Source organism: Temnothorax nylanderi, unplaced genomic scaffold, assembly GCF_030848795.1.
Source record: "Temnothorax nylanderi isolate EJ_2023f unplaced genomic scaffold, tnyl_v1.0 TNYL_tig1259_pilon, whole genome shotgun sequence".
Lineage (NCBI taxonomy): Eukaryota > Metazoa > Arthropoda > Insecta > Hymenoptera > Formicidae > Temnothorax > Temnothorax nylanderi.
Window position 1 is genome coordinate 19 of NW_027250321.1, and position 27,275 is coordinate 27,293.

The 27,275-nt window shown below is 40.6% G+C and overlaps 5 protein-coding genes and 1 pseudogene across 5 annotated transcripts; 3 read left to right on the plus strand and 3 right to left on the minus strand.

Moving 5' to 3' along the window:
* Positions 1–396: 396 nt before the first annotated feature.
* LOC139787073 (uncharacterized) lies at positions 397–906 on the plus strand. Its single transcript, XM_071726163.1, has one exon. It carries the CDS (start codon positions 397–399, stop codon positions 904–906), a length of 510 nt encoding a protein of 169 aa, XP_071582264.1.
* A 229-nt stretch (positions 907–1,135) lies between these two features.
* Positions 1,136–10,027, plus strand: LOC139787076 (uncharacterized). Its single transcript, XM_071726166.1, has 4 exons — positions 1,136–1,465; positions 1,582–2,970; positions 8,899–9,077; positions 9,574–10,027. Exons 1-4 carry the CDS (start codon positions 1,136–1,138, stop codon positions 10,025–10,027), a joined length of 2,352 nt encoding a protein of 783 aa, XP_071582267.1.
* Positions 10,028–13,432: 3,405 nt separating this feature from the next.
* On the plus strand, positions 13,433–15,403 carry LOC139787075 (uncharacterized). Its single transcript, XM_071726165.1, has 4 exons — positions 13,433–13,823; positions 14,185–14,330; positions 14,424–14,609; positions 14,711–15,403. Exons 1-4 carry the CDS (start codon positions 13,697–13,699, stop codon positions 15,179–15,181), a joined length of 930 nt encoding a protein of 309 aa, XP_071582266.1. The 5' UTR covers positions 13,433–13,696; the 3' UTR covers positions 15,182–15,403.
* A 53-nt stretch (positions 15,404–15,456) lies between these two features.
* LOC139787077 (uncharacterized) lies at positions 15,457–17,713 on the minus strand. The gene has a single exon (XM_071726167.1). The coding sequence runs from the start codon at positions 17,711–17,713 to the stop codon at positions 15,968–15,970; it is 1,746 nt and encodes a 581-aa protein (XP_071582268.1). The 3' UTR covers positions 15,457–15,967.
* A 1,286-nt stretch (positions 17,714–18,999) lies between these two features.
* On the minus strand, positions 19,000–19,959 carry LOC139787078 (uncharacterized). The gene has a single exon (XM_071726168.1). It carries the CDS (start codon positions 19,957–19,959, stop codon positions 19,000–19,002), a length of 960 nt encoding a protein of 319 aa, XP_071582269.1.
* A 5,218-nt stretch (positions 19,960–25,177) lies between these two features.
* LOC139787074 (putative nuclease HARBI1) lies at positions 25,178–26,909 on the minus strand (annotated as a pseudogene).
* Positions 26,910–27,275: the final 366 nt, after the last annotated feature.

The following is a 27,275-nucleotide window of genomic DNA, read 5'->3' on the forward strand; positions in this document are numbered from 1 at the left end:
CTTCACCCGTTTCCAGCCAGCACGCGCAATATTACTTGCCACATCACGGCGTGCTCAAACCAGGACAGTGCAACCACAAAATTACGTGTGGTGTTTAATGGCTCGAGTGCATCTACATCCGGCCGCTCACTCAATGATATCATGTATACGGGAGCCAAGTTGCATTTAGACGTCACAGACGTTTTGCTCTGGATTCGACAGTTTCGGCATTTAGTGGCAACTGACATCACCAAATGTACAGGCAAATCAACGTACATGAGGATGACTGGAATTTACAACGGGTTCTCTGGATCGACAAACAACTCAAGGAAGTGGAAAATTATCTAACAACGGTCACGTATGGTACCAAGGGTGCCCCGTTCTTAGCAGTGCGAACACTGCTGCAACTGGTGAAGGATGAAGGCCATAAGTTTCCCCTTGCAGTGCCGCCACTCACTGAGGGTCGATATGTTGACGGACACCTTTGGAGGCGCCGACACAGTTCAGCAGGTAAAGGAAATTGCAGTGCAACTGAAGAATTTGTGCATGGCGGGCGGTTTTCCATTATCAAAGTGGCACGCGACTCATCAAGATGTGCTCACTGCGGTTCAAGCAGAAAAGGAACAGGGCTCGCAAATTGCATTTGACGATTGCACAACCAAAATCCTCGGATTAAACTGGCTTCCTCACGAAGATTCATTCACATTCTCAACAAGGATCTCATCGCACACCACTCAGTTCACCAAACGCCTCGTTTTGTCTGAAGTGGCTCAGATATTCGATCCACTAGGCTTTGCATCACCAGTAGTGATCAAGGCGAAGATGCTCTTGCAGGAGCTATGGCTTCATAAGCTCCGATGGGATGAACCACTGCCATCCCAGCTCTCATCACGGTGGCTCACTATCAGAAAGAACTCACCAGCTTAAGCAGAATCTCAATACCTCGATGGTATAACACATGGAGTACCTCGTCAGTGGAATTTCACGGCTTTTCTGATGCTTCTCAACTAGCAATGGCTGCAGTCGTATATATCACCGTCCGCAGCTCAAACGGCGCCACGATTTCATTGGTGTGCTCCAAAACTAAGGTAGCACCGCTCAAACGGCTCACCATCCCGAGACTTGAACTCTCCGCGCACTGCTGCTCTCAAGGCTCATGCAATACGTTCAAGCCACCTTGAAGTTGAACGTTACAGCAATTCACCTGTGGACGGACTCTGTTGTGACACTCACGTGGATCAAATCTCATGCATCGCGCTGGAAGGATTTTGTGAGAAACCGAGTTTCTCAGATTCAAAATCTCACTGCAAAGGCACACTGGAGATACGTACCTGGTACATCCAATCCAGCCGATTGCGCATCACGAGGATTGACTACTTCTCAACTTCAAAGCCACTCATTATGGTGGACGGGACCACCGTGGATACTCACACCTGAAGCATGGCCATCACAACCCGCGCTGTCGGACGAGTTGAGCTGCAGTGAGGCCCGTCCTGGCATTGCGCTACATGCAGCGGCATCTCAGTTGGAATACCACTGGGACCTCATATATAGGTACTCAACCCTCAATAAATTATTGAAAGTAACAGCTCTCTGTTTCAGGTTTATCTCTCTCTTGAGAAGCGCCGAGCCAAGTCACTGGACTTGCACTCAGCTTTGGAGAAGGCCAGACTATTCTGGATCAAGGCTACTCAAGCGGCATACTTCACGCATGAGATCAAGATGCTCACGGCCAATTCGAGACTACCACCTACTCACGCATTCAGTCGATTGACTGCGTACATAGACGCTCAAGGGGTTATCCGAGTTGGCGGCCGCCTCAACCAATCAGCACTAGCTCAAGACAACAAACATCAGGCGATTTTACCTCGCCACTCACGGTTCTCAACTTTAATCATCGCCCACGCCCATTTGCGTACTTTACATGGAGGAACACAGCTGACATTGGCTCATGTCAGGCAACAATATTGGATCATCGGCGGACGGGCTCCGGTGAAGTCTCATATCTTACGGTGTGTCGTGTGTGCTCGGCAGAGGGGGATCCGTGCTCATCAACTGATGGGCCAACTACCTCTCTCTCGGGTTACGCCGTCACGTCCGTTTGCTCATACAGGAGTCGACTATGCCGGACCGCTCACCATCAAGACATGGAAGGGACGAGGTGCGAAAACATACAAGGGATGGATCTGTGTGTTCGTCTGCTTTTCCACCTCCGCAATTCACCTCGAAGTAGTCAGTGACTACTCATCAGAAGGATTCATAGCAGCCTTCCGAAGATTTGCAGCGAGAAGGGGAATTGCTCAGACCATGTACTCGGACTGCGGGACAACTTTCATTGGAGCAGACGCCGCGCTCAAGAAAATGTTCGTCCAAGACGCTCAAGAACATCAACGGATTGCTCAAGTGTTGCAACTTGACGGCATAAGATGGGAGTTCAACCCACCAGGTGCTCCACACATGGGGGGCAAGTGGGAGGCGGTTGTAAAGTCCGTGAAGTTTCATTTGAGACGGACCATCGGGGAGACTCTACTCACGACGGAAGAACTAACAACGTTGCTTACGCAAATAGAGGCCATTCTCAACTCAAGGCCGTTGGAACCGTTGAGCGACGACCCTGAAGACGTCTCAGCGCTCACCCCAGGTCATTTTCTCATTGGAGGTCCACTCACTACCATACCCGAGCCATCTCTGATCGACCTGGCAACCTCGCGACTATCTCGGTGGCAGCTCATCCAGCAGCATGTTCAACAATTTTGGGCGCAATGGTCGGCGCATTATCTGCAACGCCAGCAGGCGATATCCAAGTGGCATCATCCTAACAACAACATCAAGGTGGGTTCTATCGTGCTGCTCACCGACGAACGCTCTCCACCGTGCAAATGGCCACTCGCAAGAGTAACGGCTTTGCACCCCGGAAAGGATGGACTTACTAGGGTGGTTACCCTCAAGACGGCCACCACGATGCTCACCCGGCCAATTGCCAAGCTTGCCGTATTACCCATTTCATCAGGATAAAGGATCACGAGTAAGGAATCATCAACAAGGTTGCTGATGGCGGGCGGAATGTTCGAGATTACGCTCGCGTTGCGCCATCTCATCAGATGGCAGCATCGATCGGGTATCGACAGGCCGGATCGACGCGGCAGCTTGCGCAAGCACGGGCGCGCTCATCGCGAGCTTCTCCCTCGCCTCAGAGAGAAACATGTCCGCGTTGTGATCGTACGTACGACGTGTGCTCTGTGAGTTCTGTTCGTAGAACTGCATACCGTGCCGCTCGCAGTGATTGAAGCTGCCAAGAGACTGTAAAGTGTAAAGAGACCGCTCACCCCAGCCAGCTCTGGTACATCAACACGACGACTCAGGCTCACACGTGCGCGAGTGCCGACCGCCACGTGTCTCAACGGCTCACGGGCGAATCACCACGAGCGAGGCAATTCATATAATTGTCTCGCGCATCAAAGACTTATCATTCATACACCGCTCATCATTTCTCAGGTCAGATTGTATATATTTAGACGCATTAAAGACGGCTCAGACTGTGGTCTGAGTTACATTAAACAAAGAAAGAATTTGTTAACACCCTCCACGCGCGTCCTTCTCATCCCGCTACCATCGCCGGGATTAATCAGCGATTTCGCGAACACCCTTCAATTCTTCAATCTTTTTTTTTTTATTTGGGGCCTTTACTTTATTCTCGGCAGCGAATGAAATAGAAAATACTCAATAATTTAAGACAAACTTATATATTTAACTTGACGTTAAATTTATATATTTAACTTGACGTGTACTTTTAAAATAAAAATTTGGTGACGATTCTTGAATCTCAGGATCAAGTAGCTGCTCGTGGTAAAGGGTTCTTTCTTTATAAAATTTTGAATTTTTTGAGGATCGGTGAAGGGATTACCAATTTCTGCTTAAAAAGTGTATAAGATGTATAGTAGGGTGGAGCGAACTTGAATATAAAAAACAAAATTTTTGAATTTTATAACGCTACTAGGCGGAAAAGATGCGAATATGTCTAAAACTAATATCTGTAAAATTTCAACTTGATCGGAGCTCATCTTCTGCCTCCAACTTTTTTTTGAAAATTTTACTAACTGTAGGGTGAAGCGAAAAAAAAATTTTTTGAATTTTATAACGCCACTAGGCGGAAAAGATGCGAATATGTTTAAAACTAATATCTGTAAAATTTCAACTTGATCGGAGCTCATCTTCTGCCTCCAACTTTTTTTTGAAAATTTTACTAAGAGCAAAATTTTGAAAATTAAAAAAAAGACGCAGCTGAAAATTTTTTGGAAGTTTTAACTCTATTTTCATCAACAGTCCACAAATCTTGATTATTACAATACTTCAGCATACTAAACCAATTAAAATATATCAGAGCAGGCCATTTTTTACATGTAAGAACGCAGAATTTGTGTGTATGTGTGTTCGTGTGTACCACAGTGCTTCGACATCGGCGGCGAGGCGAGACCGCATCAAATAGGTGACATCGATCTGCGATTGTCTTTTAGTTATATCCGTTTGTTTTCTGGTTACCGGACCACGATTCCACGATTGCGCCCGGAAACGAGTTACAGTCGGTCGACGACAGCGAATCTGAGTATACGTTTTATCCTATCTATATCCCACATACAAAGCAACAGAAGGGAGGCATTATTTTTATGATTTTTTAGGGGTGTCAATAAGGCCGTTTTTTAGCCCACGTCAGAATCGCTCCAAACTGTGGTATTTTCTTCCTACCGATGTAGCTCACAACCTCCTAGAACCGTTTGCTGTCCGAGCAATTAGAGGCTGAGAACGGGCAATTTGAAATCTCAAAAATTAATGGAGTTTTTGACATGGTGGTAGTGCCGGTCTCATCTCAGCATGTCATTGTTGGGAGGGAGGGAGGGATGGAGGGTGGGAGGTCGCAGGGGGAGGGAGGGAGGGAGGGAGGGGGGGGGGGGGGGGGGGGGGGAGGGGAGAGAGAGAGAGAGAGAGAGAGAGAGAGAGAGAGAGAGAGAGAGAGAGAGAGAGAGAGGAGAGAGAGAGGGAGAAGGAGAGGGAGAGAGGAAGAGAGAAATAGGGAAAGGGAGGAAAGGGAGGAAGAGGGAGAGGGAGGCAGAGGGTGGCAGAGGGAGGGAGAGGGAGGCAGAGTGGGGGCAAGAGGAAAGGAAAGGAAGGGAGAGCGAAGGAGAGAGGGAAAGAAGGAGAGAGAGAGAGAGGAAGGGAGAGAGAAATGAATAGAGAAGGGCAGAGGGGGAGAGAGAGAGAGAAGGGGAGATGGAGAGCGAGAGGGAGAGAGAAGAAGGAGAGGGAGAGCGAGAGAGAGAGAGAGAATGACGGGAACCAGACGGGAGGAACCAGGTCTGCCTCCCTCTCTCTCCCTCTGCCACCCTCTGCCTCCCTCTCCCTCTTTCTTCCTTTCCTCCTTTCCCTATCTCCCTCTTCCTCTCTCCCTCTCCCTCCCTCTCCTTCTCACTCCCTCCCTTCTTCTCTCTCTCTCTCTCTCTTTCTCTCTCTCTCTCTCTCTCTCTCTCTCCCCCTCTACCTCCCTCCCTTCTTCCCTCCCGCCCCCTGTACCTCCCACCTTCCCTCCCACCCCCCGCTACCTCCCATCCTCCCTCCATCCCTCCCTCCTCTCTCCCTCCCAACAATGACATGCTGAAATGAGACCGGCACTATACCACCATGTGAAAAACTCCATTGATTTTTGAGATTTCAAATTGCCACAAACAAACGGTTCTAGGAGGTTGTGAGCTACATCGGTAGGAAGAAAATACCACAGTTTGGAGCGATTCTGACGTGGGCCAAAAAACGGCCTTATTGACACCTCTAAAGTCATAAAAATAATGCCTCCCTTCTGTTGCTTTGTATGTGGGATATAGATAGGATAAAACGTATACTCAGATTCGCTGTCGTCGACCGACTGTGACTCGTTTCCGGGCGCATTCGTAGAATCGTGGCCCGGTAACCAGAAAACAAACGGATATAACTAAAAGACAATCGCATATTGATGTCACCTATTTGATGCGGTCTCGCCTCGCCGCCGATGTCGAAGCACTGTGGTACACACGACACACACATGCACGAACACACATACACACAAATTCTGCGTTCTTACATGTAAAAAATGGCCTGCTCTGATATATTTTAATTGGTTTAGTAATTTAGTATGCTGAAGTATTGTAATAATCAAGATTTGTGGACTGTTGATAAGAATAGAGTTAAAACTTCCAAAAAATTTTTAGCTGCGTCTTTTTTTTAATTTTCAAAATTTTGCTCTTAGTAAAATTTTCAAAAAAAAGTTGGAGGCAGAAGATAAGCTCCGATCAAGTTAACATTTTACAGATATTAGTTTTAGACATATTCGCATCTTTTCCGCCTAGTAGCGTTATAAAATTCAAAAAATTTTTTTTTCGCTCCACCCTAATGTACATGTAATTTAAGTGTATAAGATGTACATTTAATTTTATATAGAGTATCATTAAAATAAAGTTGTTTTGAATTTTGCGAGGGTCGGTAAAAGGGTTATCGATTTTTGCTTAAAAAATGCGTAAGTTATTTGATGGATAGAATATTATTTAAAAAAGGTATTGAATTTGGCGATTATCAGTGAAGGAGTTACCGATTTCTGCTCAAAAAGGTTGTATATGTAATTTTATATAGAGTATCATTAAAAGAAGGTTGGTATTGAATTTGGCGATAATCAGTAAAAAGGGTCTTTCTTTATAAAATTTTGAATTTTTTTTAGAAATGCCCGTTGCTGCTCTAACTTTTGTAAATTTTGAAATATTGGACTATTTCTAATTTTATTATATTCTTCAGTCTTTTTTACCCTTATTTCATATATAATTCTTTAAGATCCCAGGTAGCAAGGTGACGTTAATATGACGTCAATAATTCGTCATTTTTTGGGTACGACGTCATTTTACCAACTTAAGACGTATAAATGTCGTGACTTTTTTGACGAAATAATAACTAATCGTAGAATGACCTCATTATAACGTACCATTGACGTCATTTGTATAACCATAAAAACACTTCGACAATTTAACCAAACTATAACGTCCAAGTAACGTTAGATTAGTGCCCATTTAATGACGTTAGTTATTTATCCATTGTACGACGTATCTGAGACGTCAGACTTTAGACTAATAAAAGATGTTAGTTAACTGACGTTAACACGACGTACCTGAGACGTCAGACTTTAGACTAATAAAAAATGTTAGTTAACTGACTTTAACACGACGTACCTGAGACGTCAGACTTTAGACTAATAAAAGACGTTAGTTGACTGACTTTAACACGACGTATCTGGTTCGTCAGTTTGTAGACCAGTATCCAACCCAAGGAGCAAAGTTACGTCAGAAGACGACATCGACATAATGACGTCTATTTTTAGTCATTTTTGGTCTATGACGTCGGCGACTAATAATGGACGTTTATAAGACAATGATAACTATTTCATGCAGTGTTATAGCTATCAAGAAGATATCATTACAAGATTTTTGAACACTTTAAAGATGTACTTGTTATAGACAAGTACAGTTACTAAAGAAGCATCAGGGTCAGAAGATCGTCACTGTTCACTGGATCATCGAAGTCAAGCAACACGGGCGCGGTACTGTACTAGGATGGGTGACCGCCTTGAGAAAGCGGGGCTATATATGCACATGATACGTAAAGAAACAGTTAAAAAAGCGTTTTTTTCATAGATAAAGAAAAAAAACGTTTTTTTTATAAACGTTTATCAAGTGGACATTTTAACATTTTAATTTCATAAAAAATAATGTAGATTAAAAAGTTGTCGTCTATTTGACGACATTTTATGGTCAGTCTTGTGACTGCCATTCCAAGATGACGTCCAAATGTTCAAAATCTGACGTACTTTTATTTCGTCCCGTCGACGTCATTAATTACGTATTAGTGACGTCAATATATGACGTCACGGAGATGAGACAAAAGTACGTCATTTTTACGGCACTTTGACGTCATTTCATAACGTCGCAATCGTCAGAACATGACCAAAAAATGACGTTAAATAGACGTCACCTTGCTACCTAGGATTTGGTTGATTAGTTCTTGAGTTAAAGGCATTTAAAATTTTGAAAAATTCAATATAAAGAAAGAACCTTTTTACCGATTATCGCCAAATTCAATACCAACCTTTTTTTAATAATACTCTATATAAAATTACATGTATACCTAATACATGTAACTTTTTAAGTAAAAATCGGTAACTCCTTCACCGATCCTCGCCAAATACAATACTTTTCTTAAATGATACTTTATCCATCAAATAACTTACACATTTTTTAAGCAGAAATCGGTAACTTTTTCACCTTGCAAAATTCAAAACAACCTTTTTTTTTTATAATACTCTATATAAAATTACATGTACATCTTATACACTTTTTAAGCAGAAATCGGTAATCCCTTCACCGATCCTCGCCAAATTAAATAACAATCTTCTTTTATTAATGATACTCTATCCATCAAATAACTTAGGGTAGATTGAGGCGAATCGGATTAATATAAGTTTTAAGACAATTTTCGTTAGTGTTTTATTTTAAACGAGCTATTTTATCGTGCTAATTAGTAATCCGATTTGCCTCGGTCTACCCTATACATTTTTTAGGCAGAAATCGGCAACCCTTTTACTAATCTTCGCCAAATTCAACACCAATCTATTTTATATACATTATTTGTGTGTATAAATAATAAAAAAATGTATATATTTTAATGTTAATCTTCCCTTTAAAGATACCTTATATATAAGATTACATGTATGACTTGTACACTTTTTAGGCAAAAATTGGTAACCTCTTTACCGATCATTGCCAAATTCAACACCAATCTATTTTATATACATTATTTGTGTGTATAAATATTATAAATAATAAAAATATATATATTTTAATGTTACATTTTAAGGTAATGGAACCTTTGGCACGTGCGTTGGATATTTTGCAAAGTGAAAATGGCATGTATATGGGGTATTTGTTACCAATCTTAAACACTTTAGAAGAAAAGTTAAAAAATTTGAGCGCGGAGGGAGTTATTACAGAGTGTCATTCACTACTTACTTCTATTCAAGAAGGATTAACTAAAAGGTATGAGAAATAATGCAATAAATAATAAACTTTATAAAAAATTTAACACAATATTTCGGCGATCAATCAACTGTAAAAGAATTAGGTCATAAAGAATTATATGCTGGCGTTGAATATGGCTTTATTTGTTACATACGCTTCGACTTTAACTCATACGTTTTGAGTTTTCTTCAGTGAGATATAATATCACGAGAGAAATTCAAATTATGCATGCAAATACATTTAGTAGTGAGTTCCAAGTAATACACAGAGATAATTAAATATTTACATAACAAGAATGATGTATGATCTAATTTTTCTACATTTAATAAGTAATAAATCAAAATGAGTAAATAACAACAAATAAATAAATAATATTTACAACAATATAATGGTTAAGTTTTTAAATAATGAAATAGGTAATTATATATCCATTAAATTTAGTAATTAAAAGAAATAATAAAAGAATATTAATAATAAAAACTAATATTACATCCCATACTATAACTACTTTCAGATTCTCTACACTGTACGAGAAAAAAGAACTAATAATTGCAGCTTGTCTACATCCAAAGTTTAAACTAAATTGGTTGACTGGAAACAAAAAGAAATTTGCTGCAAATTACTTAGAAGATTTACTGGGAATTCAATCAAACGAAAATTCTCCAGATCTTACTAAACAAACTGTCGATCCCGATGATGATTTTTTTTATTTTCGCCAAAAAGCACAACCTGATGAAGAAGAATTACAACACTTTTTAAAATCAAATAACACTAATATTGAATTGTTGCACAATTATTCAAAACTTAAAAAATTTTTTATTAAATACAATACGCCACTTCCCAGTAGTGCATCAGTTGAAAGATTATTTAGTTGTGGAGGTTTTGTACTAACGCCACAAAGAGGCCGTCTTAATGATGACACAATGGAACAACAACTTCTTCTAAAAATAAATAAAAATTTTTGGTGATATGTACAAGTTTATTGTAACTCTTATAAAGGTATCTAACAATAAGTATTAAATTTATTATATTTTATAAGTTACAAAGAAAGCCTATAAAGAAAAGTGATATATCTGAGAGCCCTTAATATATATTTTATTCTTTATGAGTTAATAATAAAATGTTTATCTTTTCAGGATTATAAAAGAAGAATACAACTAAAGTACGAAATTAATGTGACTTCGGAGAAAAAATCGCACAATAGTCTATTTTTTCGGAGAAGTAATCTCTTTACGATACATTCACTATGTATCTGAACAATTGAGATACGGTTACCGTATCTGGGCTGCGTTCGGAAACGTCACCCGGGTATACACGGGTATACTCCCTTCTCCTTCTAACTCGCTGAGATAGAAAGAGAAGGGAGTATACTCGTATGCACTCGGGTGATGTTTTCGAACGCAGCCCTGAAAGACGGTATTGCAAAAACTCCCTATTAATGTGATTAGTGTGACGTACTTCACGTAATTATATGTGCAATTATAAGTGCAACGTTTATTTTCACATAAGAAATTTAAGAAATTACTAATTTCAAATTAGTATTAATATATATATTTCTTTTAAGTTGAAAAGTACAAATTTTAAACAATAAATATTTTGCATGTACTTTATATAAAAGAGAAGTTTTCCTTTTATTTCCTTCTAGCATCTTTTCCGGCGTTACGCAGTTAAGGGGCTCTTGGGATTATTAATTATTAAATATCTTAATTTTAAAGTTAAATATTTTAATTTTAGTGTTACATAAAAGTAACGAAAAAGTAACGAATCGTTACTTTTGTAGTAACGGTAACGGTAACGCGTTACTTTTTAAAATTAGTAACGAGTAACGGTAACGAGTTACTTTTTACAAAAAGTAACGGTAACGGTAACGAGTTACTTTTTTGGAGTATAACGTTCCCAACTCTGACAAATAGTGAAATCAACGATAAGCTCAATCAATTAAATCGTATTGCGGATATGGTTGACCGGAACACTGACTCTCTTATCGTCACCTTATCCTTCGGCGCTGTTCGTGACGCGGTCATAGCAAGGAAGCGAGCTAAGCGTGTACTCAAGCAGAGTGAGGTATGTGGTGGCAGTTCCGATCGTAGTGTATACGTGAATGAGCTTCTGTCCAAGGCTACATATGATCTTTTGCAACAAACCAAACGTGTCGCCAAAGAAAGATCTTATAAGTTCGTTTGGGTGAATAACGGTCGAATATGCGTTAGACGTGCTGATGGCGATACTATTGTTTATGTCGACCATGCTACTGATCTTGTTAAACTTATTTGACCTGTCCGACCTAGTATTACAGTAACCCCTGCTGCTTACAGGAACTCTAATCGCGAGTTATCTCAGTTTCGTGTAGCCCAATTTAATGCTAATTCTCTTCGTGGACATATAGACTTCATTCGACTGCATTTTAGTATGAACTTTTATCACATAATATCGGTATCAGAAACGTGGCTTCACGATGGGGTATCGGACGATCTTGTGGCTTTGGATGGCTATTTTCTTGTTCGTCATGACCGGGTGGGGCGTGTGGGTGGGGGTGTTGCTTGTTATATACACAAATCATTAAAAGTCAAATTAATTGCAACCTCTATTGGGGTAGATGTCAATGCTCCCGAATATCTCATAATGGAAATTCGTTTACCGAGTGACGAAGCGGTATTGTTTGCGTCAGTTTATAGGAGACCTAAGGGCAGTCTCTTTAGTGACTTTGTTGAATCACTGACTAGCGTTTCTCACCTTTACAAAAATACTATTATAGGTGGTGATTTAAACTGCAACCTTTTGGCGAGTTGTTTTGAAGCAAATAACTTGCGTGAATTATTGTTAAGCTTATCTATGTGTGTTGTCAGCTCAGATGCTACGTATCATACTGCTACTTCCGACTCGTGGCTGGATGTTTTGATTGTGGATGACGGCGGCAAGGTTCATGAGTTTACTAAATCCTCGAGTCCATTCATTGCTGGACATGATCTATTGGAACTTTCGTATTCACTTAATTGTAAGCTAGATATTAGGCAATCCATGTTACGACGCGGTTATAGAAGTATCGACACCTCGGCGTTCCTTGAACATCTTCATTCTGTTGCTGTCAATGTTCGGACTGAGGTGAGCAATCTTTCTGATGAGGCCAATGTCGACGACCTTTGCGCCTGGTTGTCGAGCACCTTGCTCGGAGCGCTTGATGTCTTTGTTCACGCTCGTGTGTCGGTGATTAGGAAGCCTCCTGTTCAATGGCTCTTTCAATAACTTAAATGCAAGCTTCGGACGCGTAATCAGTTGTACAAACAAGCGAAACGTTCAAATAGTCTACTCGGTTATGCCAGATACCGACAATTTCGCAACCAGCTCAACGATGACATCAAGCGTGCTAAAAGTGAATTTTACTCTGCTTCTCTCAATAATATTACTGACTCCGCTAAAATGTGGAGATAACTTGCTGGGACTTGTTAAATCTACCTCCGTTTCTCCTCTACGCTTTTTCTCACCGGAGCAGTTAAACTTGTATTACGTTTCAGTGTCTAATGCTCCTTCGCCATGCTCATACGCTGACTTTGTCTTTGTCCATTGCCTCGGTCCCTTGTTCTTCTCAACGTCCAGAATTTGTATTCTCTACTATACCACCTGACGTGGTATACAAGCTCATCACTAATGGACCTCTTCACTCATATGCGGCTGGCTGTGATGGTATTCCGCTTCATGTCCTCCGTATTACCTGGCCCGTTATCTCTCAATGGTTTTTACCGCTCCTCAATCGCTCACTGGAAACGTCCTTGTTTCCTTCAATGTGGAAGCGCGGATTGATCCGTCCTCTTTCGAAAATCCGTACTCTACTGTCACCGTCTGATACTAGACCCATTGCTAATCTGCCGGAAATGTCTAAAATCCTTGAAAGAATCGTTGCTTCACAGATCACTGATTACCTTAACAAATACAACCTCCTGAATCCGAGACAATCTGCGTATCGTGTGGGTCATAATACTCAATCTGCACTTTTGCGTGTCTGTGATGATATTATGAACGGAATTGACAACAGACTTATTACGATTATGATTCTATTCGATTTTAGCAAGGCATTTGATACTGTCCCACATCTACAATTGCTCATCAAGCTTAAAGCAATCGGTTTTTCTGATGCGGTTCTCACATGGATTTTCTCCTATCTTACTGGTCGTTCCCAAGCTGTAGTTGATGATGAGGGTAATTTTTCAGAATGGCTATTCACGTCTTCTGGTGTCCCTCAGGGCTCTGTACTTGGCCTACTTTTATTTGCTCTCTATATTAACGACATGCGTTCTCCTTCTTATTTAAGTGAACTCTTCACTCCTCCTGATCCAACATTGAGGACCTCTGACCGTTTAGCCTCATCATCACAGGGACCCTATTCTTGAATTCATGATATAATTATCGCATGCGGAAAATATCGCACGGTCGACCGTATCGCATGCGACTTCAGTCGTATTCTCAGCTGTCATGCGATAAATATCGTGTGCGATAAAGGCTGTGTTCCGAAATTCACTGTGTACTAGAAATCTATAGTTTATGTCATTATAGACTTTCAATATTGGCAGTGAATTTCGGAACGCAGCAAACAACGCCGCTCAACTCTTTACAAAAATTATGTGATATTTTACTTGAAATTGATGAAGTGCAAATTATTACAGTTAAAAAATATTAATAGTATAAATCTAATTAAAACGGCATTGGAGTCAAATAAAGTGAAGAAACGATGTACATATGTTAATGAAGAACAGAAAAATTTGCTGGTTGGCAAGTATATTTGCCTTCAATTTGTACCAACAGTCTAACGAAATTTGCTTTAAATTCTCAGTTAACTCGTTGAGCTCGTTTAGTTGAAAATTTGCAATTTGTATTTAAAGACACTTAATGGGTTAACAAAATGGGTAAGGGCTCAGACACAATGCGAGGAATAAGAAACAAGGAATAGATATTAATAGTCTATTGAATAATGCACGTCTATTGAAAAAAGATGCGTCTATGAATTCTATTGCTTATTCCTTATTCCTCGCATTGTGTCTGAGCCCTAATAACCGCTTGACAGACTGATAGTAACTATTATTTATTAATCTTCCAATACAGTCATGCTCTATAATATATATTTGAATTGCAGAATTTATGCGTAAACATCCGGAGCTACAGAGTGGAAAGTTTTCTGCAACGTTTAATTATAAACATGCTCAAAAATTATGGGAAAAAGTAACAGCAGAATTACATAAAATACCTGGTGCACAAAAAGAGTGGAAACAATGGCGAAAGGTATGTATTATATTGACAGACAGCTAAACTTCTTTGTAAAGAGGAAAAATTATATACTTTAGGTAATCTGATTGTTTACTTTCTGTATCATAGACTTGGCAAGACATGCGAAGTTCCACTAAAGCCAAAAATGCTTCGATCAAGAACCATGCGAAAGGAACTGGTGGAGGGCCTGCGTCAAGTCAGGTTTTAACCGAAACAGATCAAAATGTTCTGGCACTTATGGGTTCAACAGTTGTGGAAGGACATAAGACAGTGCAAGAATCCAACGTGAAATTTGTAAGCAATCTTTGTTGTATTGTATTATAATATCTGAAACGTATTAAGAAATCATATTATTAAAACAGAAAATATGCGTGTACACTGATATTTTTTTGCAGGAGTGGATTACAGGAGTAGATGATTCAATTATATTTGAAATCGATGATAGTGAAGATGGGGAAAATTTTCCCATAAAAGACAAAAGTCAAGAGATAACGCAGTGTTCCGAGCCACAACAGTCATTGTCTTCTCAAAATTATCATTGCAGCAAATTCGAAGATAATAACTCACCAAAAGAAAGCTTAAACAACAATAATGACAATTACAGTGATAACAATAACAAATCTTTAACAAAAATAACAACTGCACTAGAAACACCAATCAATATAGTCAACAACGCATCACACATTCCTGTAACGCCAATTTCAAAATCGATTACCATAAAAGGAGGTGTTAAAAGATCTGCTGCTTCACAAAGCTGCTATAACAAATCAATAAAACAAACTGAAAAATTGGCGAACATTTCGCAGATAGATAGCACGATACGAAAGTCGTATTACAAAAAAAAAAACTTTATAAGAAGGAGTTAGCTCTGAAAGAAAGAGACGTCATTGCCAAAGAAAATATATGCACATTACTAAAGCAATTTGAGAAAAAAGCAAATAATAACTGAGATAAGCTAAGATTTAGGCTGTGAAAATGGACATTAGTGTGTTCATAAGTAAACAAATGTTCCCATAAGTTATGTTGCGTATAAAAATTTTTACGTATGTTAAAAAACAAGGGGGTAGTCCTCTAAATATGGCTGAAAAATAGGTGTTTTTCGGAATTTTTTTTTAATACTAAAATAAAAGGGAATGACAAATTTGAGTGTATCCATTTATTAATCATATAAATAGCTTTCGGGCATAATTTTTTTTTACTCCATCGGCCGCTTCCCGTGACCGCTGCACGAGGTGAAAGCACCCCTTGTCCTGGAAACGCCCATTTTCGGTGGCTGGCCTGGGGGTCTTCCGATTGGTCCTGCAACAAAATAAATGTTTTTAAGTTATTGTCAAATGCTAAATCCAGTCCCCTACGTAGGAGAATTGAAAAAAAAAACAAAATAAAAAATGATGACGTGTTAAAAAAAAACGTTATTTTTCAGCCTAAAAATCGGTACAGAAACGTGCACCGAGCACAGATTTTTCAAGGGATCCAAAAACGGCTACGTAGGGGACTAGATAATTCAATTGAGAATGCGAAACGCAAAGTCCGATCAAAATCGTATGTGTCGATAAAACGTTATGCCGGCCACTGATTTCAAAAACACCGTTTCGAGAAAAACGCGTTTGAAGTTTCGGATTACATTTTTTGCAGTTTAGTTCAACATACCTCTAGTCAGCAATGCCTGGCCCATACAGCATCCCTTCGAGGTTGACGTGGAGGGCTTCGTCCATCTTTTTCGCTGCCATGGACGACCGGCGGGCGTCTTTGGCAGCTTCTGACATCCGCAGCTCTGCGCGCTCGATCCGCTCTCTGTCCGCGTTCGTGCAGAAGTTGTAGCAGCTGGGTCCGATCTCGAGTTGGAGCTGTTTCATAATGTCCATAACGCTTGATAGGCCGTCGTTGAAAGTACAAGCTGCTACACTGGCCGCAATATCGACGATTTTTTTCCCGCTGTGGATGGTTTTCGGAGAAATCGACCAGATGCAAGCGTTGAAGCTTTCGTTGGCATTCTGCGTGTATCCTCCCAGGCATCGATCCAGCAAGTCGTCACGGCTCAAGTCTTCATATACAGGACGAATGGCATCGAAAACTTCGGTCTTCATCGGTGGTTTGTGCGTGTAGTCCTCCAGCTGACCATCGGCTTTAGCCTTCTGCCACGTGCACCAGGAATTTGCGCCTTCTGGACAATTGGTGTGTCGGGGAGCCGCATCCGTCGATGTTTTGTGATAAAGGGTTGCCCATATTTCTCTCCTCATATCTTCCACTGACTGCGAATTCCTCCGAATGGCCAATCCGTAATAAATTGATAGTTCGTCAATCAATTTACCAGTAAGTTTTCCCTTACCGCTGAGTCCTTTTGTTTTCTTTACCAGTTGTCGAAGTCGGCTGCCCATCCGCTTTTGCACATGATCGATGCACTCTTTCTTCTCCACAATGAGGTCCTCGTACGGATCAACCTCAAGAATCCCCTTGAACGTTTTGCTGTCCCCATCACCGATGTATTGGCCGTATTTTACTCCATGCAAATCAACCGAACGCTGGAACATTTCGACGACAGCATCCACCTCCATTTTGCCTGACGAACCTTCGTGATTACGTTGACAAGTGCTTTCATGTATTGTGTACCAATCGTCGAATTCAGCCGTTTCTTCCTTGCCTTTCCACAGTTCGCATGCCTTACACAGTTTCGATTTCACTTCCAAGTCCACTACTTTCCCCGTCTTCCAGCCGATAAGAGAAGTTACGCCCAACAGAGACGAAAACCCTCTCTTTTTCCACGTCCCATCGCCGGAAACCGTCAACCCGCTGAATCCTTGTTCTCCTTGGGACAAAACCTTTTCCTGCGCAGCTGCCTTCTTCATGGACAAATCTCGTACGGTTGTTGAGGCGATGACCATAGCGTCGACGATCTTGTAGTACGCCGATTTTACAACCGGACTGGGCAGACACATAAATGCGCAAAACTTCAATAGGCCGTTGTATCCTATTCCCAGAAGTCGTAAGGAGAAAATTATGCGGCGGTTGATTTCGAATGCGTACCCGAGAGTTTTCGGGCTCAAATCGATGTACTGGGGCTCACAAGTCTGGCAACAAACGGCAATTTTGAAGCCAAGACCGCGCATTGATGTTTCCTTGAACTTTACACTTGAACCGCACTTTTTACACACAACCAGGGCAGCAAGGGCAGTGAAAACAGTTATGAATTCGATCATCCGATAACCGAAACTTGGATCCACGTTGACATGACTTTTCTCCGTCAATCGAAGTTTTTTCGCCGACGCCGAAACACCATCAATGTCGCCTTCCATCAAATAGCGATTCTGTGGACGGCGTTTTCCCGCGGAAGATCTTGACGCACGGGAGTTATTGCCTCTATCACCTTTTTCGCGATTCCTGAGCCGTTTGAAAGGCATTTTCACGGCACGCACAACTAACAATCACGATTACAAAACCAAACGACGCCGGCGCGCACATGAGCGTGTTTTGTTGTGAATGACCAACATAGAATGATCAAAATGTGAAGGGAACATTTCAATCAACTGTATACGATCCTAGCGCCACCTCCGACACTAGCGACAACATCCTGAACTACAAATACCGCCAGTTCTGTCGGTATCTGACGTACCCTTCGAGCGCGCTCGGAAGCGCGCTCAGCGCGCCGGTGCACATCTTTGCATATCGCCTCATAACTGACGATCAAAGTTTCCGGCGAAGATGGGATAAAGCCTATAATAAAATATACATCCCAAAGAACATTTTAAGCGAAAAAAAAAATTTGTCAAAAAAAAATTATTTAGAGGACTACCCCCAGAAAAGAGATTAGTTATTTTATGTTCAGTTCTTTGTTGCCCGATGACTAATTATAAACTGATTATAATTATAAATGTAATTATTATTTTTTAACGTTTCCTTTTAAGTATTTGTATTATTCTTTTTCAGTATGTGTATTTCTCGTATTTTTTTTTCTATTATAAAGAGAACATTACTGTATCGTCGAAAACCTCTTCAACATGAAGAAATTTCCAGGTTTCGGGAAGAATGAAATAAATAACTCGTAATTTCGAGCCAAGGGACATAATCCTTTATTGGCTCATGGGGGAAAAGCCTATGAAGGCATAAAAACCCCCTGAGTTTGCGCGATATACAATTGGGTGAAATATTAGAGAATACGTATATATAAAGGTTATTAACGACACTGAGTATCGCGAACGGGGCCCCGTAATCAAGACTCGGCTCGATCGCGTATTCGTATATTAGAGACTCGGCTCTTTCGCGTGCTCGAGACTCGGCTCGATCGCGCACTTGTATAAGAGACTCGGCTCTTTTCGCGTGCTCGAGACTCGGCATGATCGCGCACTCGTATAAGAGACTCGGCTCTTTTCGCGTGCTCGAGACTCGGCTCGATCGCGCACTCGTATTAGAGACTCGGCTCTTTTCGAGAAATAATATCACTAAATAAAATAATCGTTTTTGAAGAAGGGCGCGATAAAACGTCCACTCAAAGAGGATTCGCGTGATTAATTGATTATTTTCGTTGCCTAGTTAATTAATAACAAATTCAACCGCCGCGACAATTGAGTTGCGTTTTGACGCTCCTGCGATGGTTCGATCACCGCCGACTTTGTTCCATGGAACACTCTCCCCCCGTTGAGAGTAGAACGATTAACAATACTAATCGACGTCTCTGTGCAAACAAAAACTAAGACACGTTCGGTAAGGGACAAATTAGCTTCGCATTGCGCTTAAAGATTCCCTGCGCTGTTTTGATGGTCGCGACTCTGACTACGCCGTCGTCTCCAGGGTGCACCTCCACTACCCGTCCGAGTGGCCACCGCATACATGGTTGATTCTTGTCTATTAAAATGACAATAGCACCTCGCCGGAGTCCGGCGTCCGAATTAGTCCATTTTTGTCGTTTTTGTAGTTCATTCAGATATTCGATGTGCCACCTGCGCCAAAAGTCTTGACGGGCCTTGGATATCAATCTCCATGATGTCAAACGATTTTCTGGAACAAAGATGTAATTATCTTCCGGCAGCATTGTGAGAGGTTTCCCTACGAGAAAATGAGCGGGTGTCAATGCGAGTGGATCGTTCGGATCCGTAGATATGGGGCATAAAGGTCGCGAATTTAATATGGCTTCGATTTCTATGGCGAAGGTGTTTAACTCCTCGTATGTAAACAGTAGATCGCCTACTACTCGTTTCAAGTGATGTTTAAAGGACTTTACCGCCGCCTCCCATAAGCCTCCGAAGTGAGGTGAGAGGGGCGGATTAAAATGCCAAGAAATATTCTTCGTTGTAGCAAAGTCGCCAACTCGCGTTTTAAATTCGTTAGATTCGACTAAAGCGTATAATTCGCGAAGTTGATTATTGGCACCGACGAAATTCGTACCGTTATCAGAATACACGTTTGCCGGAATAGTTCTTCGTCCTATGAATCGTCTTAACGCGGCAAGAAATGCTTCTGTCGATAATTCACTAACGATTTCAATGTGTACTGCCTTTGTTGACATGCAAATAAAAACACAGCCATACACTTTTACTCGACCCCGATTTCGCTGCTTTTTCTCCTTGATAAACATGGGTCCAAAAAAATCGATACCTGTGTGATAGAACGCGGTGTTCTCTCCAAATCTAGATCTCGGTAAATTAGCCATTTTATACTTAACGGGCGATGCACGGAATCGAATACAACGTACGCAATGTCGGATGATTTTACGTACTTGATTTTTTCCGTCAAGAAGCCAAAATTTGTGACGAATCGTATAAAGGGTGGACTGAATCCCTGCGTGATAATTTTTCTCATGTGTTTCGCGAATAATTAAATCCGTGACGTGATGATGTGAAGGCAATAAAATCGGATGTTTTTGCGAAAGGGGAATGTTTGCATTTTGCAGCCTGCCGCCGACGCGGAGCAAATCTGACTCGTCGATTATAGGATCTAACGTGGCTAATTTCTTGCCCTTCACCCTTTCTGAGTTTGAGATACGATTGATCTCGTCTGAAAAATGCATTTTCTGAATAAGCTTAAGCACTCGCCGTTCGGATTCGAAGATTTCTTGTACTGAAAGCGCGCCCCTATTTTGATTGGAGGATAACATTCGCAAACAATATGCAATGGTACGAATCAACCTCGTATAAGATGAAAATCTTTTGAAGATGTCGTCCGAGTCAACCTGTGACATTAGACAAATGGTTTTCTTTAAGCCGGGTAATTCCTTAATAGAAGTTTCGAGAGATATTGGCCAATTCGCTTCGGACAGTCTAAGCCATGATGGACCATTGAACCAAGATTCGTTTTTCAAAAATTCTCGCGGAAGTTGACCTCGCGACAACGCGTCGGCTGGATTGTGTTCCGATCTAACGTGTCGCCATTTTAATTCTTTACTAATTTCTTGAATTTTCTTGACACGATTTGCCTCGAACGGTTTGAGAATACTCGGAGATTTTTTCAACCAATGTAAGACAATCATAGAATCCGTCCTAAAAACAGTTTCATCCGGTTTGAAAGTGAATGCTGTACTCGCTTCGTGATATAACCGCGCCAGTGTAAGTGCCCCTAACAATTCGAGTCGAGGCATCGTCACGTCTTTGAGAGGAGCCACGCGCGCTTTGGCGCAACAGAGTCGTACAAGTATGTCTCCGCGCTCGTTGCGGGATCGTATGTACAAGCAGGCTCCATAACCAACCTTACTCGCATCACAAAAACCGTGAACTTCAATTTCGATAGGCTCGTCGACCATTAAACGTCGATCGATAGCCAGATGATCAATTAATTCGAGTTGATTTACGAATGATGACCATGAAGAGAATAACGCGCTGGGTACTGACTCGTCCCACGAAATTTTCGCTTTCCAACATTCTTGCATTAAAACTTGGAAGTTAAAATAATCGGACGAGTAGTCCGAGGGGATCGAAAATCTTGGCTATTTCCGATAAAATACGACGTTTAGTTACTCTATCAGATAACTGAATAGGATTGACTGTATAAAGTAATTCGTCGCGACGCGCGTTCCATGAAATGCCTAGCGTATTCAGGATCGGATTTTCATTGATAAGAAACTCGACATCTACGCTTCTTTCGTTCAAATTTTCAAGAGCTCGCGGATGATTCGATGCCCACTGTCTTATGTTGAAGCCACCGCGTTTTAGAATTTCGATAGTTTCGTCTCGAATCTGTATGAGCTTCTTTAAAGTTTTTGCCCCGGTTATAAGATTATCAACATAAAAATCGCGTTCCAAACTTTCAGCGCCGACGGGGAGATCGGTGCTTTCGTCACTCGCGAGCTGTTGGATCGCCCGAATGGCGAGAAAAGGAGCCGATGACAGACCGAAAGTCACAGTATTTAATAAAAATGTACGAATGCGACCCTCGTGAAACCAGAAAATTTTTAGGTACTGTCGATCGTCGTGATGCATCCAAATTTGTCTATACATTTTTTCAATGTCGGCGGTGAGTACGTATATATGCATCCGAAATCGCAATAGATGTTCAAACAATTTGCTTTGAATCGTTGGACCGACCATCAAAGTGTCATTTAAGGATATCCCCCTGTTAGTCTTTGCCGACGCGTCGAAAACTACACGTACTTTAGTTGTAACGCTCGTGGATTTTGTAACCGCGTGATGGGGGAGATAATAACCACCTTCCGATTCTTCCGGTAACAGTGACATGTGACCTAAATTAATATATTCGTTCATCACGCGTTCGTATTCTTGTTTAAGTATCGGATTAGCACTAAGTTTTTTTTGTAATCCGTGAAATCGACGTAAGGCTATCGCTCGTGAATTCCCGAAGTCCCTTTCTGCCGTTCGAAACGGTAATCGCACAATGTAACGTCCCGAAGCATCACGCGTCGTGTTCTGAATGTAATGGTTCTCGCATTCTGAGTTGTCTGACGATTTAAACTGTTTAGCGGTAGTGTCTTCCAATAGCCAAAATTTTGCCATTTGTTCCATCAGTTCTGTCAACTTGCACGAAACGATGGCCTTACCGCCGGCCGCGGCTATCCCTCCGACGACGACCCAGCCAAGCTGAATTTTTTGTAACAATAAATCGCAATTATCCCGCGAAATATTAATTTGTCCGATCGATAGTAAAGATAAGGTCGCTCCGGAACCGATGATCATGTCGACTGATCGAGGTAAGTGAAATTGTGGGTCAGCTAATTTTAAATTTGCTGGTATATCGACCGACTCGCGTGGAAATACTTCGTCCGGAATTCTATCTGCGATTTTTGGTACTATTAAGAATGAAAGTTTTTTCTTGAAATCGTTGTTAATCGAATGAATGAAGAATTCAACTGTACCGTTTGATGTTGTGTGCATGTCGCCAATCGCGCCGATCTGAATGGAACATGGGCGTACGGGTAACTTTAAACTTCGAACGAAATCCTGCGTTACAAAGTGAGCCGTTGCACAAGTATCTAATAAGGCGCGACACTGTATGAAATTACCGTGTGAATTTTTTACACGAACTATCGTGCTCATCATTAACTGTGATTGTAGATTCCGCGAAAATGTTTCGAAAACGAGTGATCTCCGTCATTCCGATTCAGGCGGCAATGCCGATGACTGATTTGAAGGATTCGCGGGTTGAATCTTGGAAGTTTCCTGTTTAATCGCCAATGATTTGGATGTCGGGTTATGTAAAAGCGTATTGTGATATTTATTGCACATTTTACAATGTGACCAGCTACAATTGCCAGTATGTGCTCGGAGGCAATTCTTGCAAAGTTTAGATTTTTTAATGAAATCCCACCTACGCGATACTGACAGCTTAATGAATTCCGGACATTTGTATACCGAATGTTTTTCCTTCTTACAAAAGAAACAGTTCGAGGATGTATTGGTAACTAAAGCGCGCGTACCTGAATCATCTTTGCGCATTTTAAACGAGGATGTCTCCCTTTTTGAAATTTGTCGCTTATTGCCGATTTCGGATTTAGAACGCGACGCATTTTGTTCTAACGTGAAGATGCGGAACGCAGTTTCAGAAACGAACTTGTATAATTGTTCGAGCGTCGGAGAGATATCCAAACTAAGAGTCTCTTCCCACTTCGAGCGAATATTTATTGGTAATGCGCGTTCAATTATTCGAATTAACAGATGTTGATCCGGATGCACTCCCAACGACGCAAGCATGTTTACGTGTTGTCGCATGTCGTCAACGAGCTTCATCAGTTCTCTATGCGTAGCTTTATCCGGCGCCGGTAAATCGATAATCGCATCGAGATGTTTCGCGATTAAAATTCGTTTTCTCTCGTACGAATCGTTGAGAAGCTTCCACGCGTTTTTGTAATTTTCCTCGCTCACGTCGTAAATTGTAACCTTATTTAGCGCGTCGTCTCGTAATGAATCCTTCAGATAAAGAAACTTTTGCAAATCCGTTATATCTTGTCGTGAATCGATCATTGTTACAAACGTATTTTTAAACGATAACCATTTTTCTAAGTTACCGTCGAATTTTGGTAGTTCGGCAACCGGTAATTTAATGCGAAGTGTGTTGTTATCGACCGGAATCGAAGTTGCGTTTAAATTTACTCTTTGCGATGTTGACGCCGGTGAGAGTGTTTCGATTTTGCTCGCAATCGCGAAATATCGGTCTTGAATGTCATTAAATTCGACTAAATTTTCATCCGCCGGCTCTAGCAATTCGAGCTCGTCATGCAACTCTTCGTACGCGTGGAAAAGTTCTGTTATACGCCTTAATCGCATCTTTAGGTTTGCCTCGTCTAATCGATCCTCCGCGATTACTTTCTCTAAATTGGTCAGTTGAGCTTTCAGCGTTGAACGCTTCTGACTGATATATCTTAGACGACTCATAATGAATTCAATGAAACTCGACCTTAAGATTCGTCAAACAATTTAATGTTAACTCGGAAAACAATATAACGTGACTCAACTAGCACGGCTGCGTCTAGTTTCTTGCGTACAATCGATAATGCGTCGTTCGTCTTCCCGGGCGTCCGAAAACAATAGCGAGTCGCGGCTTGACGATTTTGTCGATAAATATTATATATGTAGTCGTAAAAACGAAACTCGTTGAAATCAAATTCAATGAAAATGAATCTACCGAATATGAAACGTATGTACTTGAGAATACTTATCTCTTCAAACTAGAAGGTCCTCTGCGTTAGCTCGGGCGGAGTGGGATGGCCCCTGAAGACGACTGTTCTGCGTGTGGATGTACGTGTCGATATCGGCGTTGAATGTCTTCTTCGTGAGTTCGTACCTCACAGGAGGCACCAAAAACTGCATCGTCGAAAACCTCTTCAACATGAAGAAATTTCCAGGTTTCGGGAAGAAAGAAATAAATAACTCGTAATTTCGAGCCAAGGGAAATAATCCTTTATTGGCTCATGGGGGAAAAGCCTATGAAGGCATAAAAACCCCCTGAGTTTGCGCGATATACAATTGGGTGAAATATTAGAGAATACGTATATATAAAGGTTATTAACGACACTGAGTATCGCGAACGGGGCCCCGTAATCAAGACTCGGCTCGATTGCGTATTCGTATATTAGAGACTCGGCTCTTTCGCGTGCTCGAGACTCGGCTCGATCGCGCACTTGTATAAGAGACTCGGCTCTTTTCGCGTGCTCGAGACTCGGCTCGATCGCGCACTCGTATTAGAGACTCGGCTCTTTTCGAGAAATAATATCACTAAATAAAATAATCGTTTTTGAAGAAGGGCGCGATGAAATGTCCACTCAAAGAGGATTCGCGTGATTAATTGATTATTTTTGTTGCCTAGTTAATTAATAACAAATTCAACCGCCGCGACAATTGAGTTGCGTTTTGACGCTCCTGCGACGGTTCGATCACCGCCGACTTTGTTCCATGGAACAATTACTAAAGAAATAAAGCAAATGCTTACAATAAAAATATTATTTACTGCTAAAAGTTGTTACAATAATAAAATACGAATATGTGTATACATATGTACAAAAAATACAAAATATTGTCAAGAGAAGTACTGTCGTATTAAATTATTGCGAATTCTTCGTCCAGCTATTAGTTCGTGATTTCTATTTAACATATCTATCCCCGGTTCGTTTACATCCTCCTTACCATCATTACCACAGTCCAATACTTCATCTTCTGCTTCAGGTAAGGGCATGTTGTCATGAATGCACATATTATGCAATACTGTACAAGCATTGATAATTTTCGAGCATACATCTGGCTGGTAATGTAAAACCCTATGTTTCAACAGGCAACGAAATCTCATCTTCAAGACACCATTGCAACGTTCAATAAGTGATCTAGTGCTCATTTGCAGATCATTGTATCTTCTCGTTGCAATATTAGGATCATTGTTTATTATTGGAGTCATCATCCAAGGTCTAAGCGCATAACCAGAGTCACCTGTAAGTAAAGCAATATAATGTTACACATTTAAACTGAAAATAATATTTAATGATTACTTTAATGATTACATATTACCTAGTAAGAAAAACCTGTGTCGATTGTAAATATCTTGCATTATAGGAAGAACATTACTGTTATTCCAGATATACGAATCGTGAGTGCTTCCAGGATATCGGGCATTAACATTCATTATCCTAAGATCAGTATCACATATCTGCAAATAAAGCTGTACTTGTATGATTTGTGTAATAATATAATTGAATTTTGTGTTAATGCACAATCTCACCAATTGTACGTTAATAGAATGATATCCTTTTCTATTCACATATATATGTTCAGGATAATTTTCGTCTTCTTTAGGAGGTGGAAAAATTGCTACATGAGTGCAGTCTATACAACCAATCGCTCCTGGAAAGCGATGATTTATCCAAAATCTATGTATATATACACATAAATAAATATGTATGATTACATTATATATACACATATACATATACATTATATATAGAGCATAATTGTGTGCACATAATCCTGTATAATTTTTCTCAATATATCCTCACTTGTTACGTAGTTGTTGCAGCTTCTGAAGGTTGTTAGGAAAGCACACCCAATTGTTGAATATTTCTGGTAAATTAAGAATATTAGTCACATTTCGAACACATCTGCTGATCGAAGGTTGACTAATAGCCATGTGAATATTTCTTCCTATGCAATTCTGATAGCTGCCTGATACATAAAAACGTAATGCAGCTAAAACCTAAAAAAAAGTTTTATTATAATAAATAATTTATATTCTGCATGTGTTGTACATACTTGTGCAGTTGCGTCCAAAGCTGAAAACCGTGACGGTTCTATTAAATTGTCTTCTACAATATTAATAAGCCTGTTTGTTGTTTCTTTTTTCAATCGAAAAATATTTCTGAACTGTTGTTCTGGTAATTAAAATGGATCATCCCTTATGTGAAAACGCGGTCTTTCATTAAAATTATACATATTTTCCAATTGTTCAGCGATATAAAGCTGAACAGCATTTTCATATGCCATATCCATTGCCACTATAAATTGAATTCACCTCACACCGAATAACCTCACTTTTATCGCGATTTACCCACTCGATATCAATCGTTCGATATTTTCTCGCATACGATACATCTCACTCATTCAAGAATACCATTTAGTATCGTATGCGATATCCCATGCGATATCTAGGGTCCTCGTTTCAAGAATAGGGTCCCAGATCTTTCTTGTTCCTCCTCACAGAACCACTACTTACAGAAATTCTTTCCGATTATCCTCAATCTATTTTTGGCACTCTCTTCCAGGCAATATCACCTTCGCTTCCTCATGCCCTTCGTTTAAGGGTCTTCTAAAAGCATATTTGCTTGCACGTAAGACTGAATGACACTTTTCTTGGGTATATGATTTTCTGAGACCTTTTCTTTTCTGTTATTAGTTTGTAAGTTATGCTGTGCGTTATCCTTAGTTTTATTCAATTTATACTGTTCTTTTATAAGTTGCGTTAGCTTTTATTTCTTCAACTGTTTATATTTTTGCGATTGTTATAATTTTGCGTCATGCTCTATATCAAATGTGTAGAGAG

What these genes read in the sequence shown, in the direction of transcription:
- LOC139787077 (XM_071726167.1), bottom strand. Translation starts at nt 17,713, where the DNA reads ATGCCTTTCAAACGGCTCAGGAATCGCGAAAAAGGTGATAGAGGCAAT.
- LOC139787073 (XM_071726163.1), top strand. Translation starts at nt 397, where the DNA reads ATGAAGGCCATAAGTTTCCCCTTGCAGTGCCGCCACTCACTGAGGGTC.
- LOC139787075 (XM_071726165.1), top strand. Translation starts at nt 13,697, where the DNA reads ATGAAGTGCAAATTATTACAGTTAAAAAATATTAATAGTATAAATCTA. An exon ending in ACAGAAAAATTTGCTGGTTG is followed by an intron (nt 13,824 to 14,184) that starts GCAAGTATATTT and finishes TTTGAATTGCAG; the next exon opens with AATTTATGCGTAAACATCCG. An exon ending in AAGAATCCAACGTGAAATTT is followed by an intron (nt 14,610 to 14,710) that starts GTAAGCAATCTT and finishes ATTTTTTTGCAG; the next exon opens with GAGTGGATTACAGGAGTAGA.
- LOC139787078 (XM_071726168.1), bottom strand. Translation starts at nt 19,959, where the DNA reads ATGGCTAATTTACCGAGATCTAGATTTGGAGAGAACACCGCGTTCTAT.
- LOC139787076 (XM_071726166.1), top strand. Translation starts at nt 1,136, where the DNA reads ATGCAATACGTTCAAGCCACCTTGAAGTTGAACGTTACAGCAATTCAC. An exon ending in ACGAGTTGAGCTGCAGTGAG is followed by an intron (nt 1,466 to 1,581) that starts GCCCGTCCTGGC and finishes TCTCTGTTTCAG; the next exon opens with GTTTATCTCTCTCTTGAGAA. An exon ending in CAAGAAGGATTAACTAAAAG is followed by an intron (nt 9,078 to 9,573) that starts GTATGAGAAATA and finishes AACTACTTTCAG; the next exon opens with ATTCTCTACACTGTACGAGA.